Below are 19,158 nucleotides of genomic sequence, written 5' to 3' on the forward strand. Positions count from 1 at the left end.
CACACGGCCATACTTGTGCTGAGCCTGGCTGGAGCCCACTGGCGAGCCCTCGGGGCTGGGCACGCTGGCTTTTCCTACCTGCCACCCTGGCAGATCGCTACCGGTGTCTCCAAAGATTTCCATGAGAAAAATTACTCCCTTTGTTGCCGCTTAAAGCTCACCGCAGGAAATACCTCTCAAGGTCAGGGAGCCTGCTCCTGGCCAGCCAAGATTCCCATTTCCTAGCTGACCAATACAGTCCATGTTTGACTTGGGTGTCTTGGCTGGGGACAGAGAACAGCGAGACAGCAGGATTTCTGTTTTGCGTTGGTTTTCTTAGTGGAGTCTTTCCATGCATGAGTTTCCAGCGGATTATTTTGTGAGGGTGGTTTGCAGTGGTGTAAACGGGCAGGAGGAGCTGGGGTGGCTGAGCCTGGTGAAGCTGCGTGTGTGGATGTGAGCCCCAGCCGCTCTTGTTGGTTTAAGTGGGGGAGATGGGAATTTGCAAGTCATGCTCTTGGCATGCCTGGTGGGAAGGGAGGCTGCAGCGGGGGAAAACACATTCGGTGTCTTGACGATGCTGTCCCAGCTATGAATCAGAAGAATAGCTTTGCAGCTATGACTGGACGTGGGCTTGGGTTATTCACCCAAGAGCACGAGAAGGGAGCAGCCTTCCCACGGCAGCAGGCTGCCCTGCCTCCCAGCTCACACCCCATGCTGCCCAGCACCTGGGGACTTGCATCTTAGGTTTAAACCTTTCACTTCCCTCCCTGCACCGGTCCCATAAAAAAGCAAATCTGAAATTCAATTCCACCAGTGTTTAGGCACTGCTTTCCAGCTCCCTTCCCAAGCTCTCAACAATGGCATGTACTGGCTTTGTCCCTTTGCTGTGCCGCTGGTGGCTTCCCCCAGTGCCTGCAGATACAGGCAGTTTCCCAGTTTCCCTGTCTGGATCCAGGTCCTTGCGATGGCAAGAGCACTGGGGAGGGCTGTGTGGTGGCAAGAGGGTGTTGAGGAGCTGGAAGGAGCTGCACGTTCTGTACGGTGAAAGGTGGGAATGCCTCCGTGCCAGAGTAACACCTAACGTGCCTTTACCCCTGCCCAGGCTGTAGATGCGGATGATGCCGCCGTGCGGTCGCAGGAGCCAGTGCGTGCCTCCCCCCCCGGATTCCACCCTTGGGTACACAATTTTTACATTTTTCAGCTGTTTTTCCCCCATCTGTGTTCCATTTCAGATGACAGCCTGCTTCTTGGGACTGCTTGAATCGCTCTGGTCATTGTGTTCATTCTTTCTGTTTGATCAATTGTTCTTGGGATCCAGACCTTGTTTTTTCTTTGCTGCTTGAAGGGAATCTCCAAATAAACTCTCATTTAAACATGAAGAGGATCATTACACCTACAGCTTCTACTTCTGCAATGTCTACTGTTGGCAAAAGCAACCTGAGTGCACCACTTTGTTTTCTCAGTAAAAGAGCACAGTGTCTTGAGTCCAGAGTCACATTTTTGAAACTCGTTTCTTTTGTCCATTTTGTGTTGCAATCACTCTGCCCCATTCAAAGATCACTTTCTCTTCCAGGCCTTAAGCAACTAAATCCTTTCAGATGGGAACCACTTTGGGTCTTGCGTGCACTACGTTGTCTTCCATCCCTTTGTGTTCCATTTTTATCTCTGGCTTTTTTCCAGCATGTCTTCCATTCGCACCGTGTTTGATTCGCTCTGCTGTGCGGTGTGGTGGTGTTATGAAGGAGAGCTTGGCCGGACACTGCTCCGGGTGAGCCCAGTCCTGTGCCTGGCTGCGATAATCACCGCACGCTCTCTTATGCTTCTGCTCGCAGTGGAGTTGCTCAGTACTCGTTTGGGTTTACCATCCTTTTTGAAGTGACCCATCTTTTTGCTTCCTTTAGGTCACAGAAGAAGCTTACATCCCAGTTGGAGACATGAATGGCATGGGGTTCAGGCCCTTTGATATGGTTATCCCTTTTGCTGTAAGGAAAGGAGAAATAACAGGTACCTGGAGTATGCGTAGCCTCTCGGGGAGGTTTTGCTCTGTGTTAGCATGTTTATCTGTTTGCAGCTAACAGTCTGGGTGGTCTAGACCACAGCGTGTGGGGGAGGATTGTATCCTGCCAGCAACTTAGTTGTTTAATTTCACATTCAGTGGCACCCGCTGAGGGTGAGGAGGATACGCCCTGCTGATGGTTTGAGTTAAATGAGAGGATGCTTGGTGCTGCAGTGAGCTGCTGCACTGTAGGACCTGTTGCTGCTTTTTCCCCTCTGGAGCAGCTACATGCATCCTTGATGAGCTCCGTTATTTATTTTGTGCAGATGCTGCAAAACTGTCTAATCCTGCATTCCTGTCACATACCTTCTCCAAAGCAGGCGACCCCTCTTCCACACGTCTGGCAGCTGAGAGCATCACCCCAGTAACACCCTGGTTGCACTAGGCTCCTGCACACATGGGCTGTGTCCCCTCCTGCTCAGCAATCCCACCCCAAGCCCTGGTCTGTCCCTGCTGAAGGGACAGTTGATCTTCCTTTTCAAAAGAGCTGCAGGAGAGGGAGCGTCTTGCAACGAGGTAGATTGGTGCTTTTCCTAGGGCTTGCCCTGGAAATTTCAGTGGCTGAAGCAAACAGCCCTGCCTGTAGAGTTTGTAAGGTCACAGGACTGTTTGCCAGATGTCTACCACTGCGTTGTATTCATGTAGCTTAAGTAGAAAACAAGTCTGGTTAGTGTTCCCATTAGTCTCCTATTTGTGCCTGTGGGTAAGGAATTTAACAATTTAAAATGCTTGTTCAAAATGGCTAGACAATTCTTTGTGGGTGGGAGAGGGGAAGCAGGCAACTTCTTCTGTAACTCCCATGGTGGCTTTTCTTAGGTGAAGTACACATGCCCTCTGGAAAGACGGATACGCCAGATATCGTGGATAACAAAGACGGCACAGTAACAGTGAGATATGCTCCTACTGAGGTCGGGCTGCATGAAATGCACATAAAATATATGGGAAAGCACATCCCAGGTGAGTCTGACAAGGCAGGCAACACAAATCCGAGTGCAGCGTCCTGCTGGTGCATCTGCTCCCTGGGGAGGTTTCTATAGCTCAGTTGTATACGCTGCAGTAAGAACTGTCTGGGACGTCTTACCGTTCAGCAGCAGTTCATCTGCAAGCAGTCCAGAGAGCAACTAAAGCGAAGGAGTAAGTGCCGGCACATGTGAGCTTCCATTGTGGTTTAATAGTACCAGCCAGGCTTAAAATGGATTTTGGTTTTGGAAACTAGCTTTTGTGACATTTTATTATGAAGAAGAAACATATAATTTTCTAACTACCATTTTTTTCGGGTTGAAATTTACTGCTGTGGTGCTCAACAAAACTAGTGGTTACAGCGTATGTTTATCCTTAAAACTGCACTGGCATAAAATCTCTGATCTGTGGGAAGGACTAAGTGGCTAAAACACTATAGTTACTCTTTCCATCTCATTGCAATAAAATAAAACACACATGCACACTATGCTGTAATCTCTCTTTCTTCCTGGCTGCTTCTTAACAGACAGAAACCGCTGCTTTTCATTCTCTTTCTCTTCTCGTCTCTTCTTTTGTCCTGACTTCACCAGCTCCCCAGCTGAAGCTCTGCCTCGCCAGGAGGCTGGGGCTGCCCCGCAGTTCTCTGGGCATGCTGGCTGGGGGGAAAAGGGGCAGAACTGTAGCGGGTTGTGTAAAAATGAGAAAAAATACCTTCAGCACTGCCTGAACTGGGCTGCTGGTTCTTTTGGTGTGCAGAAACACAGGATAACTTTGGCTGAAGCAGGGAGCTCAGTAGTGTGATGCATGGTGCTACTTCTGTATCTTCAGCACTTTGTACGGATATAGCAGCTCCATAAGTGCTGAACTGTCGGATGGATCGGTTCAGTGAGACCATTACCCTGCACCTGGGCAGAGGGATGATGTGCCGTAATTTTTCCTTCTTGAAGGCTATCATGAATCAAACTTGCTACTGTCGCAGCTGCAAAATCTGGATTTGGACTTAAGAGCTATCTGTCTTTTTTTGAAACCATTATAGGCTGTTGGTGACTGTACTTTTTGTTCTTGTGCACCAGTTTAGCTAATCTGAGGCTGGCAAGTATGTTTTTGGATACCCTTCAAACTTGCTAGTTCAGGTTCATTGAGTCAGACAATGTGCTGTGCTAGTTCCTAATTCTGAGCAACCAAAATTCAGGATCTGTGCCTGAACTGCAAGCCTGCTTCTGAGTCATGTTCTGATTTAATGTCATAAAAATAAACTTGTAACGAATAAGACCTTTTACAACATTGTTGAAGCTTATCTCTGGTAACTTGAATAACACTTACTTTGTCATGACTGAATGTGGAACAAATTGTGGAGAAGTATCTTCTGAAGATGAAAGGGGAGGCTTACTCATTTTTTGAAGGGCATTACAGTCACATAAAGGTTCTTCAAATATCAAGTAGTGAGAATGGCATTGAAGAACGTGGGTATCAGTAAGCATAAGAATAAGATCCAGTTGGGACAGAGCAGCTTGATGTCTGTTTTGTTCTTGTAGTACAGGCCACTCATCCTTAAAAGTGCTGCTTTTGTGGTTTTTTTTTTTCCCCCCTTTAGAGAGCCCTCTGCAGTTCTATGTGAATTATCCAAATAGCGGCAGTGTGTCTGCTTACGGGCCTGGCCTCATTTATGGGGTTGCCAATAAACCGGCAACTTTCACCATTGTCACAGAAGATGCAGGAGAGGGTAAGTCTGCTCTTTAAACCCATCCTACCCTAAGCTAGGAACTTCTTGGGAGTGTAATGCACATCAGCATTAATTTGCGTTTGTCTGTCCAGCTGTGAATCTCTGGTGCTATACGAATGACTTCTTGCAAGTATCAGGTGAAACAGATTTCACCAAGCTGTAACTTGAAGTAAAAACGGTCTTATTACTTCTTACTGAGAGCAGTAGATGTACCTGTGGTACAGGGTGCAAATGATTCCTTTAATTAAAAATGAACTGAAGGCAGCTTAGATCTAGTGGATGATGACTGGATGTGGAATCACTGTTAGGGAAATCTGACAGACTGAATAGAGTTGTGGTCTTAGTGGATTGGCCTGAGCTGTTTTTGCTGCTGTCCTTTGAAAACATACATCTAAGCTGCATTTTCAGTACTAAGTAGTGAGTCTTCCTCTTTGGACCAAGTCTTTGGACTTCTTGTGCATGAAGATTTACAGAAGTGCTGTTCTCCTTGTTTTCTAGGTGGGCTGGACTTGGCCATTGAAGGACCTTCAAAAGCAGAGATCAGCTGCATTGATAACAAAGATGGGACGTGCACAGTCACGTACCTGCCTACTCTACCTGGGAACTACAGCATCCTGGTTAAGTACAATGACAAGCACATCCCAGGCAGTCCGTTCACGGCCAAGATCACAGGTATAAAGTTAGACTGCTGGAAGCACTTAATAATGAAAATTAATCTCTAATAGCATGGGGGACCTGGTTTGCAGCAGGAACATGAAGTCCTCCAACTTGTTCTGTGCTTAAGCTTGTAATGTGTTCTGACTAGTTTCTCTTTATATATTCAGATGATAACAGAAGACGGTCCCAGGTTAAGCTTGGTTCTGCTGCTGACTTTTTGTTGGACATCAATGAGACTGATCTCAGTCTTCTAACAGCCAGCATTAAAGCCCCATCAGGTCGTGATGAGCCTTGTCTTCTGAAGAGGCTACCCAATAACCACATTGGTAAGCTCTGACAGTCTTGATCTGAGAGAGTCGTATAGTAGCCTCTACTCCAGTTTTCTTTGCCATGTAAAATGACTGACTTCTCCGCTCCTTCACAGAAGAGCATTGTCAAACCAAGTGGTTGATATTGTTTGGTACAGTTGGCCAAAGACAGATGAGTATGAAGAATGACCTCTTGTGTTAGCTTACATGTGATGTGCCAGGTTGTGATTGAAGTGCTTTTTGTCAGCATATGTGAATGGCTTTGTGGCCCATTTGAGAGCAACACTTCAACATGTGTAAAGGGAGTGCTTTCATTTCTTGGTGTGATTGAGGCATTTAAATCAAGTATAACATGCATAAAAAGTTAATAAGTTTGTCACATTTCTCTGCTTTGTAGGCATCTCATTCATTCCACGGGAAGTAGGAGAACATCTGGTTAGCATCAAGAAAAATGGGAGCCATGTGCCAAACAGCCCTGTAACAATCATGGTGGTCCAGTCTGAGATAGGAGATGCCAGACGAGCAAGAGTCTTTGGACGTGGCTTGGTAGAAGGACGAACCTTTGAAATGTGTGACTTCATTGTAGACACAAGAGATGCAGGTTAGTTCCATCACAAAGGGACTTTGAGATGCTGTAAGATACGTATCTGCTCCAAATGAGAGCATTGTCTCCCTCAGTGTGCGACCACCAGGTCACAAGCCGCAAAGCAGCAGATGCAAATAGTGTATTAAGCATGCACGGTTATTATTGTCAGTTATTAACTCCAGACAATGCTATTAACTTCTAAAATGCTTTGCATTGTCTTGGCTGATGTCTTCCGTTACAGCCAACAGGGACTGTCACTGAGGCACTGATGAAGCTTTTCTTTCATTTGATGGTGCTGGTTCTAGTATTGCTGTGTACAGCAAGAATGAAATGAGGAAGATGTTTCCCTGTTGGTTTAATGTGGAGCCTTGAACACAGTCTTCGAAGCTAACTTTTCAACATTAATGAAATAAAAGGGATATGGTCAGAGCATTTTAGGAGCTGAATGCATGCTGTGCCTTGGATATCTGACTGATTAGGACTGCAGAAATGTCATTAAGGCATCATGCAGCTCTCATGTGCCCGTTATGATACAAACCTACCGACTAGCTGCTGCTATGGGTTTGGACTATTCTATGTCAAATTTATAATAGCACTATGGAAGTCTGAGGCTAATGTAGCTGTATTGTAGGTTATGGTGGGATCTCACTGGCAGTTGAAGGACCCAGCAAGGTAGATATCCAAACCGAAGACCTAGAAGATGGAACTTGCAAAGTGTCCTATTTTCCAACTGTACCTGGCGTGTACGTTGTGTCCACTAAATTTGCAGATGAACATATTCCAGGTAAGCAGAAGTTTTGGGCAACTTTTTGATTAGTACAACAAAAGTCTTACCTAGCTGGCCAGTGCACTGGAACTGCAAGTGGGCTGTGTGATCTGGCTCAGACCATAAGTCCCAAAGATTCAAGGAGATCCTACTGGTACCCTCCACAAGCAGCAAGCATCCAAACCTGTTCGGGTTACATGGGTGTATTTCGCTTGGACCTGACTGTTAGATGGCTCTAAAACTTCCCCTATGATCCACTACAAGTCAGAGGAAGCTTTCAATCTTCTCAATGAAGTGTGTAATAAGCAGAGGAGGAATGACTTGCTGTGCTACTTACAGGCAGCCCGTTTACAGTGAAGATAAGTGGTGAGGGAAGAGTTAAGGAGAGCATTACACGAACAAGACGGGCTCCCTCTGTTGCAACAGTAGGAAGCATATGTGATCTGAACCTAAAAATTCCAGGTAAGCAACATCCCTGTCCCCATAACCGTAACTTGCACGTGTGTAGCGTGGGTGTACCTGAAGTGGTGTTGTTAAGACAACCTCATATTAAGATAGTTTAGGGAAGAAACACTTGGTATTGTAGTCTCTTTGAACAGTTAAAAATAAGCATAACAATGATCAACATATGGAGAAATAAATATCAGGGAGGCCTTAATCTATTCTGGGTACGGCAGGCTGGAGAACGGGCTGCACAGCTCACCCTATCTCCAGGGTTTTTAGATCATCATGTTGCCTGTACTGCTGTCTGGCAATTGTGAATCATGTAGGCCAGTCTTAGCTGACTGCCTTATCCAGCCTCTTCCATCTGCCTCTGTAGCACCGGGTAAGCTCTAGCTGGCCGGGCTTGCTGCTCAGCAGCACACATCTAGCTGGGTGTGCAAACTGGCACCTATGTGCCTCTTCTGTCATTTGTACTGTGTAATCACTTGAGCTCAGGTCCTGCTTCCAAAAACAAAATACCAAAACCCTTTGTCACTTTCTAATCTGCATTTTTTTATTCTCTTCTTGTTAGAAATTGATTGCAGGGATATGACAGCCCTGGTAACTAGTCCCTCTGGAAGAAACTTGAGGCTGAATTGTAGAAGCTGACAAAAACACCTATTGCGTCCGCTTTGTGCCACAAGAAATGGGGGGTCCACACTGTGGATGTCAAATACAGAGGGCAGCCGGTGCCGGGCAGCCCCTTCCAGTTCACCGTGGGGCCGCTGGGTGAGGGAGGAGCCCATAAAGTGAGAGCTGGAGGCCCAGGGCTGGAGCGTGGAGAGACGGGTGTCCCAGGTGAGTCCTCTGCTCTTGGTAGGCTCCAGTGCTCACCGTGTGCAGGTCTGCAGTGCAGTGCTTGGGTTTCTGTTGGCCTGTCCTCTGAGAGCTTGAGCAGAGCTTGGTGTAACACCCTAGGATTGCCCCAAGTCAGGGGTGGTCAGTGGAGAAACATGGAGAAATAATATTGCTGCATCACACGGATGGAGAAGTCTGGAAATCCACGTTTTGGAAACTGGCTGCTCTCACAGGATGAGCTTGAGGTTGTAAGGTGTGTTATACAGGGCTGATAGGCTAATTTGAGGCTAATAGGAGCCTCTTGGAGAAACTGCTAAGTGTTATCACCCAGGATGGCGGGACGAGGTACCATTCCTTCTACACATAAGTATGGGATGCTGCACAGTCTGTTAGAAAGAAGCTGCAACTCAGCAGCAGCAAACTTACTTTTGTGTGTGCTCTCATGTGGTTCAACAGCTGAGTTCAGTATATGGACACGGGAAGCTGGAGCTGGGGGACTGTCTATTGCTGTAGAAGGCCCAAGTAAAGCAGAAATTGCCTTTGAGGACCATAAAGATGGATCTTGTGGTGTGTCATACATAGTTCAAGAGCCAGGTATGTACCAAGACCAAATCATACTGAAATAACACTGAATGCTACTTTCATAGAAACTAAGGACACTCACTGCTTCTCTTCTCCCTGCAGGCAACTATGAGGTGTCTATAAAGTTCAATGATGAGCACATTCCTGAAAGTCCCTACCTGGTTCCTGTCATCGCCCCCTCTGATGATGCTCGCAGGCTCACTGTCACTAGCCTTCAGGTGAGACATAAGGAAACATCTCTGCAACTTGCCACACAGACTGATTTCGTCCTTGTTCTCTGAGACCAAAATGATTGTCCTTTGTTCTTAGTGATAGCCTTGCCTTGGTTGGTGCTTGTTTTCAAGCTCAGCTTGCAGCCAGAGAGAGGTTTTTTGGCAGCTGGCCCCTTGGTAACTTGGGGTGGTAGAGCTGGCCCAGCTCTGGCTAGCCAGAATTTGAAGGCAGAAGGCTCAACTGAGTGTATTACAGGTGGTAACACTTGGGAATTAAGAATAAGATGCTCTAGATATAGCATTGGAGGAACTAAAACTTGCTTTCCACCCCGTTAGCTAGGGGAAGGCCAAGGAGAACTGAAACATGAACATGAACCACCAGTGATCATGCTGGTACCGACTTGCTCAGTTGGCACGAGGACTGAAGAGCTGGGTTTCTGTGGGTGAGGCAGCGTAGGGCTGCGTAGTTGGGATGTTGCTGCAGCCTTGCTGGAGCACTTGCATGGGCAGATGGAGGGGCCCCACCGTGAGGTCAGAGCGCAGATTTGCCCTGGCTGACGTCACGAAACCACACAGTCGCAGCTCAGATGATTCATGAACAGTAGCAAATCTCAGAGTGAATCACAGTTTTGTAGTTGGTCTGGGCTCATCTGTTAACCTCACCATATCATTTTGTGTGTGTGTGTGTGGTTACGTGCGTTAAAATACAAGTAACATTAAAGGCCTGGCTTAAATCTCCAAAGCGAGAAACTTGGACGTGAGACTGAGAATCTGTGTCTAAATATACTGTACCTCAGTCCTCATTGAGTTGAGATAAGCAATTAGTACTTTAGTTGAGGCTTTTTTTGGGGTATGTCCCAGCTGTGGTCTCCAGGAGTTTGCCTGGGCTGCAGGACTCCTCCACGTTGGCTGTGTAAATGAACCATGACAGCCTGATCAATAGTATCTCTTCTAACCAGGAGTTACAAGGGCGTTAATTAGTCACTGTGGTATTGATGTTTCACTTGTGTTTCATTTAAAGACTCTTTGACAGGAATACTCGCTTCAGTTAAGTCCTGGAGAGGCAGATAAAGCTGAGTATTCGGTAACAGAGCGCAGTGCAGCATCAGCCTCCGCTAAACCCACATCGGGGACTTGCTTTTATACGTTGTACCTCAGTTCTACTCAGTTGCATTTATTTCCCTCTTCAGGATTTAGTTGAAAACAAATTCAGGTAAAGTATGTTCAGCATAAAATATTACTGCTGGGTAGCTGCATGGGCTGCTCTGGTTGAGGACCATCACAGGACAGATGCTGAGCTGCCTCGCCTTCCACCGATGGCCTGACAGCACGGCAACATCTGGTTTCATGCTTTAAATTACTTTCTCATGTTAAGACGTCTTGTAGTGGCATTCTAAATGCAGCCTCTTGTGGCAAATATAAACATGCATATTACTCTTTCAGACAACTGGATTATCAGAGGCTTTTCCCCTGAGTGAATCTGGAATGAATGAACAGGCTGGAAATGGAGCTATAGCTTAAACATCCTTTAAATCAAGTGCCTGAATACTGGTGGCTGACCTCGGTGATAATGGGTGACTAGTCTCGTAAACCTCCCTTTGCCTGATTTGGCAGAGTCGTGTGGCTGCCAAAAATGGGCTGTTACCATGGGAAAAATCAGCCTATCCAATGTGGGTGACTCCTAAATCAGCCACCCCCTAAGAGGGAGAGAGCTGCTGATTTGAGAGTTAATGCAAATCACAACTTTACACCTTTTGTTGAAACTAAAAAAAAAAATAAATTGTGCTGAAGTGGTTATTTCCCTGCCACAAATCTTGTGCTGTCTGAAACGAGAAGTTTAAATTTGATAATCTGACTGTTGCATTCTCAGGAGTCTGGATTAAAAGCTAATCAGCCGGCATCCTTTGCTATAAGGCTGAACGGGGCAAAGGGCAAGATCGATGCGAAAGTCCACAGCCCCTCCGGAGCTGTAGAAGAGTGCCATGTGTCCGAGCTGGAGCCAGGTGAGCATGGCTTTACGGTGGTCAAAACAGAGTGACCTCCAAAACACGCTTGCTGCCCCATAGCAAGGGGGTTTAGTCCCTTTGGCTTGAGAACAGTGTACACAGGGAACAAGCACCTTGCTTGGAGAATGACTTCTTGGTGTCAGGAGTTGTTTGGTTAGGGCTATGTCCCTGCTTTTCCTAGATAGCTCGTTAAATGACTGAGCCCTAAGTTGTGTAAGAGACAGATATTTAAGTCTTGGCTTGCCAGTGAGGGTACAGTGACATTAGTCATAAATGAAATACAATGTGGTTGTTGAATTTAGCCAGGGAAGAAGTTTATTTTTCAAAGCTATGCTTCCATCTTGGACTAATAGTTTATTTTTAACTCGCACTCACTCCTTCATACTAAACATCAAGGAAGCTGAATGTAAGCAAACACTACAGAAAGCTCAGCACCTGTTTCAGCAATGAGCTTTTCTTTTTCACTTGGAGTCTGAATGAATTATGGTCCATACTGTGGACAGACAGCAGCTGTCCGACTGGGCAAGGTCAGTCCCTTTTCTGGGTTAGCACACAATTAAAAATGTTAAATATCAGCAAATTGCTAAATGACTGTATTAACTAAAGTGCGGTGTCTGTTGGTGTCACAGCAGCACACTCAGCCCGCTGGTAAGATTTGGCTTGTTCTTACCAGCTGCTTTTCTTCCCTGTGCTGCTCCCTTGGCCGCTGACAGGTTGGGCTGTGATTAAGCTGTCATGTTCAGTGCACGTGTGAGGCAAATAACCCTAAAACTCACCCTGCAGACTAGATGACAGCTGAGATCAGGTCCTAGTAGACAAGGTGAAAATGCAACCCGTGACACCTCCTGTGATAAATACAGCTTTTTCCTCCTTAAAATATGAGCTTAGCAGCTTCTGTAGCTGCGTTTGCTTAAGCTGAGACCAAAATATGTCGTAGTGTTACAGAAGCCTTGCTTGGCTTGCTAACCAGCCCTGCGCTGGGTTTAATCGCTGCCTTATTGTTATCTCTGATACATCAGAAAAGCCACTTCTCTCTTGCAGATAAGTATGCGGTTCGGTTCATCCCCCATGAAAACGGCATCCACTCAATTGACGTGAAGTTCAACGGAAGCCACGTGGTGGGCAGCCCTTTTCCGAGTGCGCGTGGGCGAGCCGGGCAGGCGGGGCAATCCCGCGCTCGTCACTGCGTACGGATCCGGCCTGGAGAGCGGTACCACGGGTAACCCTTCTTCTGCAGCTCTGATACAGGCCTGTTTGCACTTTGGCTTTCTGAGAGAGACAGAAGCTGTTCCTAGGCGTATTTTTACATGACTTTCCTTGCTTAAGGCAGCTGAACTAACCCACATTCTCTGCCGACCTGGGTGCAGGCTAATTTTGCTTTCTCGCATGCTCCTCAAGTCTTACAACCATCGATTAGCGAGTCTGCAGGCTACACTGAGCCTTAGCAAACTTAAAACCTCTGTAAACCTGCAACTGCAGCACGAGTTCACTTGAACTGGTTAGCAGCTGGGCTATGACTCTGCCAGTTAGCTTAGCTCCACATCAGTGGTCCCTCGGAGCTCCGAGATGCTCTGGCTCCCTTCCATGTGTGAACACGACATCTGCAAAGGCTGGAGGCTTTTGTGAATGCAGATACTGAGTTGGGCGTCTCGTTGAAGGACTCTTGTTTAACTTGCATATCCCTGTTAATTAAATGGGTGTGAGGGTGTCCCCAGTTACCTTTTCAGTGGTTGCACCTCTAAGAAATTTCAAGTTAAATGTAATATGTGTAAACTCTAGGAAGTACGGTGGATTGTTCTGTTTGAGTGACCTATCCGTGCTTCAGATGTAGTGTGAGTGCTGACTGTTCTTGGAAATCAGACATGTAGTTATCTGCTGTGGCTGCCCCATCTCATAGTTCTCAGCTCAGGAATGTAGGGTTTAGGGTTGGTTTTTTTTTCATTTATATGACTTATGGCCTTAGAAAGTATGAAAACATAACAGGAATATGCACTTCAGTTTATTTAATTGTGTTCTTTCTTGGGCCACACACACAGGGGAATGGCAGAGTAAAACTGATTTTTTTTTTTTTTTTTTTTTTTTTTCTTTTTGATATGCAAGGTGAGAACTAGTTCCTCTTATCCTTCCTACTGCTGTCTTTTGTGGATTCCATTTCGTACCTTTTTTCTCCCTGGAAAAAAAAATTACTGCAGTTATTCAGTCAAAGCTTCTGCTGTTCTGGAGAAACCAGGCAGTTGGTTTTGGAAACACGTGGCTATACTATGTAAAATAAAGCTATTATATAGCCTGTGCTGCTTTAATAGGTGGAAACAAAAGCACTCATTAATACTAGCCACTGATGCATCAGGGACAGGGGAATTTTTCTCCATCTATAAAGGTGCTTGGGGTTGTTCTTTAATTTAAATAAACTGTTTAACTTCAGCAAAGTTACTCTGTGCCCCCTTGTTGAATCCTGGCCGCTGCCAAGAGCTCAGTGCCCTGGGAGCTGCTGAGCAGCGTTTGTGAACAATGATCTAGTGTAGAGGTTTCAATAGCTGGTCGCTGAGCACCTGAACCCTCCCCCCAGAGGGGTGCGCGTTTGCGGCCTCCAACAATGTGAGCCTTCATTTGGGGCACAGGGAAAAAGCGTTGACTTCAGAGCAAGAAGTCTTCAGGGAGAAGCTGTGAAGCTTGCTGGCTTTGGAAATTAATTTTCCTCTGGCTGAGCGGTGCATATTGCAAGCTGCCTGCCTTACCTCCCAGGCAGGCAGGGCCAGTGGGATTTACTGCTAAAGCACTGGGAGAGGGCACAGTCCTCTGTGGGAGCCCGGTTCTTCCAGCATTGTGACACAGCAGCCTCTTGTGTGGAGAGGCTAGAAACTTCTCCCTAGTTTATCACCATGCTTGCATGCTCCGGTCGCAGCTGTAGTAAACTTTCCCATAACCGTCCTGGTTTTGATTGAGCTCGAGCACTTTATTCCTCCTCAGCAATGTCTGATACAACAACCCAAAGATCATAAATATTTGAAGCCAGAGTTTGACAGTAAATTATCTGGGGGCTGAAAGCCTTGCTTAATTTTTTGTTGTGTTGCTGGCAGTGTGTCATTGGCTCAGTATTAGCAGCAATAATTCAGCTGTGTTAACCAGATGCTGTAATTAAACAAGCTTTTGTTTCCACAAACTGCTTGGAGTGCTGCTGCCGAGCAGTTCAAACACCCGTCTCCTCCAGGAGATCTCCTGCCCCTTGTCTCTCTTGCTTTCTTGTGGCCTCTTCGCTGCTGATTTACAGTCCAGGCAGTGAGATGGCTCCGAGCTTAGCCATGCAGGAGGCTGTGTCAGCACGGGCTCTGGCCCCCAGTTGAAAGGCTCTTGTTCTGAGAGTTTTCTCTCTAAGCCAGACTTTTGATGCCAAATTCCTTCCATTTTGGTCCTAAAGGGCTCTCATGACCCCTTTTCCTGCCTGCCCCACAGTCACACAGAGTGAGTGGAGGAGGGAGCCGGGGTGCAGAGCCCCTGGTTGGGGTTGGTCCGTGCGAGGATGCTGGGGGAGGCACGCTGTCCCTCCCTGCCTGCAGCCTTGTGCAGCCTCGTCTTGCACCGAATTACCCGTTCCTATTTAGTAACAGGCTGTTTTTGTAACATCGGGTGTGAGGAAGAATGTGTCTTACTGTGCTACGTCTTTCTAGGGTTGCAGTCGGAGTTTTTCATTAACACAACCAAGGCTGGTCCAGGTACCCTCTCTGTTACAATTGAAGGGCCATCAAAGGTGAAAATGGACTGCCAGGAAACTCCAGAAGGTTACAAAGTCATGTACACACCCATGGCTCCAGGAAACTATTTAATTGGAGTTAAATATGGTGGACCTAACCACATAGTGGGCAGCCCCTTCAAGGCAAAGGTTACAGGTAAAAAGCTAACCAGTGTTTACTGTGTGCCTGAAGTAGTTTGTATCCTTCAGCAAATATGTCCCTCCGAGATAGTGCGGCATCCGGGTCTAGATGCCCAAAAACATGAGAAGCGAAATGTTTCTCCCCATCACCTCCGAAGCCTAGATGAGGGACCTCAGGAGAGGCTACAGAAGCACTAGCCATGGAGCTTGCCAGCTTGACTCAGTGGAGGGCTGTAAAACAGCTTCAGGGGGGAATATTAAATCCTCACCCTAGTCCTAGGGTGTTGCATTGGCAGTAGGGAAATAAGACTTATTTACCCATTTCCCCCTCAAAACCCTGAAACCTGGTCACCTGTAGCATAAGTGATGCCCCTTTTGGTCTCATTTTGGGGCAGGTGTCACCTAACCAAAGGTCAGTAATGTCTGGGAGGCTTTTAGATGATGTGAGGAAGGCTGGTTTAGGAAGCTCTTTCTCTCTTCAGTGCTGTGTTTAAGCACAGACTGGAGCTCATCTCTGCTGCTGCCCCTGAGCTAGTGAACCCTCTCCTGGTGCCCGTGGCGCAGTGATGTTCTTGGGAGCGGACGGCAGGGACTGCGCTCCCTGGGGCTGGGACATTCTCTGCTTTCAAAATGGGTTATTGCAAAATTGCATCTGCTTTTCTGCCAACTCGAGTTGTTTTTGGCATTTGGTGATTGGAGCACAATTAACTCTTCTTAAGCGGCCAGCTTTGCTTAATGAATCCTGAAGTTCCTGTGGTCCTTTAGCCACTCAAGGGCTCTGGGATGGGATTGTTGCCAGCGTTGCTGGAAGATGTCAGCTTAAAAACCCAAGTAGGAAATTGCTCCTCTCTGAAAATGCGTTTTGGATGCAGAATGCATGCTAGTCATTAGGAGGGTTTCGAAACCTCCTTGTGAATGCCTTTCAGACGGGGTGAATCTGAATGTCAGAAGTCTTCTCTGTTTCCAGGACAGCGCCTGGTTAGCCCGGGCAGTGCCAATGAAACCTCTTCCATCCTGGTAGAGTCAGTGACAAGGTCGTCGACTGAAACTTGCTATAGTGCCATTCCCAAATCCACCTCGGATGCTAGCAAAGTGGTTTCCCGAGGAGCAGGACTCTCAAAGGCTTTTGTGGGTCAGAAAAGTTCCTTCTCCGTGGACTGCAGCAAAGCAGGTATGGGTACAGGAACCAGCTGGATGTCAGGGTGGTTCAGCTGGACATTTTTTGCCCCAAAGTAATTTGCGAAGTTAAAATTCAGAGCTTGAGGTGATGATCTGGTTCTAAAGAAAACCTCTAAATGCTACATAGTGCTCACCAAACCAATCTCTAATATAGAGGCTGTAAAGATGCTGGTTCCTCTCCAAGTGGCTTTGTCTGAGCCAGGTGCACCTGAAAGAAACCACAGGGTTCTGGCACAAGAACAGACAGATTGCTGAACTTCAGCAACCCGCGTGGTGCATTGTAGCATGTAATGCAAGGTGTTCCCGTAAGCCTTGAGTGCTGATAATCATCGTCTGGGAGCTTTGTGGTGGGTGGGTGACAGGCCAGCTGGGTTCACTGGTCTCTGCTATTAACTTCTAACGAAGTGCTTGAAGAGCGATGCCTGCTCGCTTTCACGAGCAGTGTTAATGTCTCCTGTGCTCTAGTTGGATAGTGGTAGCCTGTCAGGTCTGGCAAAATGCACAAATAAACCCTTGCCTCTATGAGGTTGAAGGCTTTTTTTAAAATAAAATTCCCTCTTATACCAAATTAGCTTGGCCATACCTCAGAGTACCACTCTGTGAATTAAAATAATAAAATCCTTGTGTTACGGAGCTAATATATTACGGTACAACCATGCTTGTTTATTTAAGCTTAGGAATGCTAACAGTCTGTTATTTTGCTGCAGGTTCCAATATGTTGTTAGTTGGCGTCCATGGCCCTACAATACCATGCGAAGAGGTATCCATCAAGCATTTGGGCAGCCATCAGTACAACGTAACGTATGTCGTCAAGGAGAGGGGTGACTATATTCTGGCGGTGAAATGGGGTGATGAGCACATCCCGGGGAGTCCCTTCCATGTCACCGTCCCCTAAACTCGACGAGCGTCAGAGTCGATCTTTGCGTTTGCAGTTCAGATGTAGAGTTATGCTGGGTGCAGTCCTGTTGCAAAATGCAGTATCTAGATACACGCGGCTCACATTTCAATACAGTCAGAAGTAAACCCTGTAAGTTTATTTTTTACAAGCATTTCACGTCTATCTTACTCACCAACCTAATGTCAATCTATTTAAAGTCCTCCTCAAATTGTACCTTTGCAGTACTGTCTGGGTCACTGTTAATGTTTGGAGAATCATGTGGATAACTAGACACTAATTTCCCTTGCGGATGTTAAAGGCTTTAGGTGTTAATTGAAAACTGGAATTTGTCTTTGTAATTGGGTATCTTAACTACTGATTTTATTTGACTGGAGACTTTACGTTTTAGTTATGGAATATGACTTGGGCTGTCCCCAGTTCAAATTCTTTTCTGTAAAGAAATGAGGTAAAACTGGTACTATGATAGGTGCCTTTGTATACTTGATCAATTTTAACACTTAACATTATAAAAAGCTTCTAAAAGTGGCTTTACGACTCAAATTTAAAATGTTTCTGAAAATGCTTTGCTAATGGTTTACATCTAGGAAAAGTTTATCTTTTATAGCAAACCAAAAGCAGACAGAAAATGATTTCCTGGAAGCTTTCAGCCTTTCTATGTTAACGCTTTGTAAATCTAGACAGGTAGCTTTTGGGCCACGATGCTAGCAATGCGGTTTTTAATTAGCTGGGGATTCTGGTGAGATTTCTGTAACTTTACAGGTAACTCCCCACACTCTTTTTGATTTATTTTATGAACAACCCCCGGTTTGGCTGGGTTAAATAAAGCCCCTAAACTCGCCGAGCCAGGCACAGCTCTCACCTGCGTGACCCAAATCGATGCAGGTCAGAGCACAGCGGTGCACTGGGAAGATGGTCACCGATTGCCCTGGAGGCTGTGGGCCAGGTGAGTAGCTGAGATGGTACAAAGCAGCTGGCCTGGGGATAGGATCCCACATCTGTAGTCAGGTATGGGGCAGGAGGGAGGGCGGGTGTGGGAAGTTACCAGTGATAGCAATAACCAGTCAACAAACCTGTCTATGGTGCAAGTCATTTTATTATATCTCATTCCAAGGACGTGCCTGAAGCACGCTCGTGTCTCCTGAAATCCCCTTTGCGCTGCAAAAGGCATTCCTGCTGAGGGTCAGGGAGTGAAGGCGCCCGTTATAACTTGTCTGTTTGTCCTGGATTACTCCATGCTACTTCCCAAGCGCGCATCTGAATTACTGTCAGCTGCTGGGGCTTTAGTAAACTCTCCAAATGAGCTTTAACTCTGCGATTAGGAGAAGGTAGGATTTGTTGAAACATCCCTGTCTGTCCCTAGGGAGAAGTTCACGCTTACGGTTCTGTAGTTATGTGTGGATGCACTACTCTCCAGCACAGTCATCGGGGAAATAAAGGAAGGTTGGGGTTTTTTTTACTGTGCTTTTTTTGTGCCTTAATGTGAAATGCTCACTACATTGTAAACTAGGAAGTAAAACCAAAATAAACTGGAATAAAATGCAGGATTGTAAAATTGTATCTTATAACTTATTAAATAGAAATGTTTGCTTCATTAAAATGTGCATGTTAAAAACAACATCGGGTTCTTTTCATATGTAGTCAGAAAAGTTCAAACTAAAACTACAGCACGCAGCAGCTTCAGGCAGAGCGAATAACCCCCGGCCCACGAACCATGCAGGTAGCTGTGAAAAACGTGGGCATAACGTCAGTGCCATTCTTTTTTTTTTTTTTTTCTCTCTAATACTTTTTTCCCCTAAAACAAAATGTCTGGCAAAAGTTTAAGCCATGGCATAAACGTACTGGGCAGCAGCAGAGGTGGTGTGAACGGGGCATGATGCAGCTGTGCCTGTGTAGACCCCAGGTAGAGGGGTTACAGGTCTGATCCCGGAGCGCTGCCCGCCGGCTCCTCCGGGCTCCCCGAGGTTGTTTGCAGAAGGTGGTTCCCTGTACCTGGGCCGGCCAGCTCCAGTGCACAGCCATGGAAACCAGCAGATGTTTTCCCAAACACAGCTCCTGCTGGAAGCCTCGCTGACACCTGAGATGCAGCGGCTGCCA

The 19,158-nt window shown here is 46.5% G+C and overlaps 1 protein-coding gene across 1 annotated transcript in view; it reads left to right on the plus strand.

Annotated features, from left to right (window-relative positions):
- The window catches only part of FLNB (filamin B), a 73,202-nt gene extending 54,523 nt beyond the window's left edge, over positions 1–18,679 (plus strand). Inside the window, 20 exon segments of the mRNA XM_068409649.1 lie at positions 1,085–1,159; positions 1,884–1,986; positions 2,855–2,995; positions 4,593–4,721; positions 5,220–5,393; positions 5,546–5,704; positions 6,084–6,287; positions 6,904–7,056; positions 7,378–7,500; positions 8,054–8,114; positions 8,116–8,170; positions 8,172–8,319; positions 8,776–8,913; positions 9,004–9,119; positions 10,984–11,116; positions 12,161–12,249; positions 12,251–12,338; positions 14,785–15,003; positions 15,955–16,158; positions 16,874–18,679. Coding sequence (XP_068265750.1) covers positions 1,085–1,159; positions 1,884–1,986; positions 2,855–2,995; positions 4,593–4,721; positions 5,220–5,393; positions 5,546–5,704; positions 6,084–6,287; positions 6,904–7,056; positions 7,378–7,500; positions 8,054–8,114; positions 8,116–8,170; positions 8,172–8,319; positions 8,776–8,913; positions 9,004–9,119; positions 10,984–11,116; positions 12,161–12,249; positions 12,251–12,338; positions 14,785–15,003; positions 15,955–16,158; positions 16,874–17,061 — 2,700 coding nt within the window. The 3' untranslated portion in view covers positions 17,062–18,679.
- Positions 18,680–19,158: the final 479 nt, after the last annotated feature.

Source organism: Nyctibius grandis, chromosome 10 (assembly GCF_013368605.1).
Source record: "Nyctibius grandis isolate bNycGra1 chromosome 10, bNycGra1.pri, whole genome shotgun sequence".
In the NCBI taxonomy this organism is placed as follows: domain Eukaryota; kingdom Metazoa; phylum Chordata; class Aves; order Nyctibiiformes; family Nyctibiidae; genus Nyctibius; species Nyctibius grandis.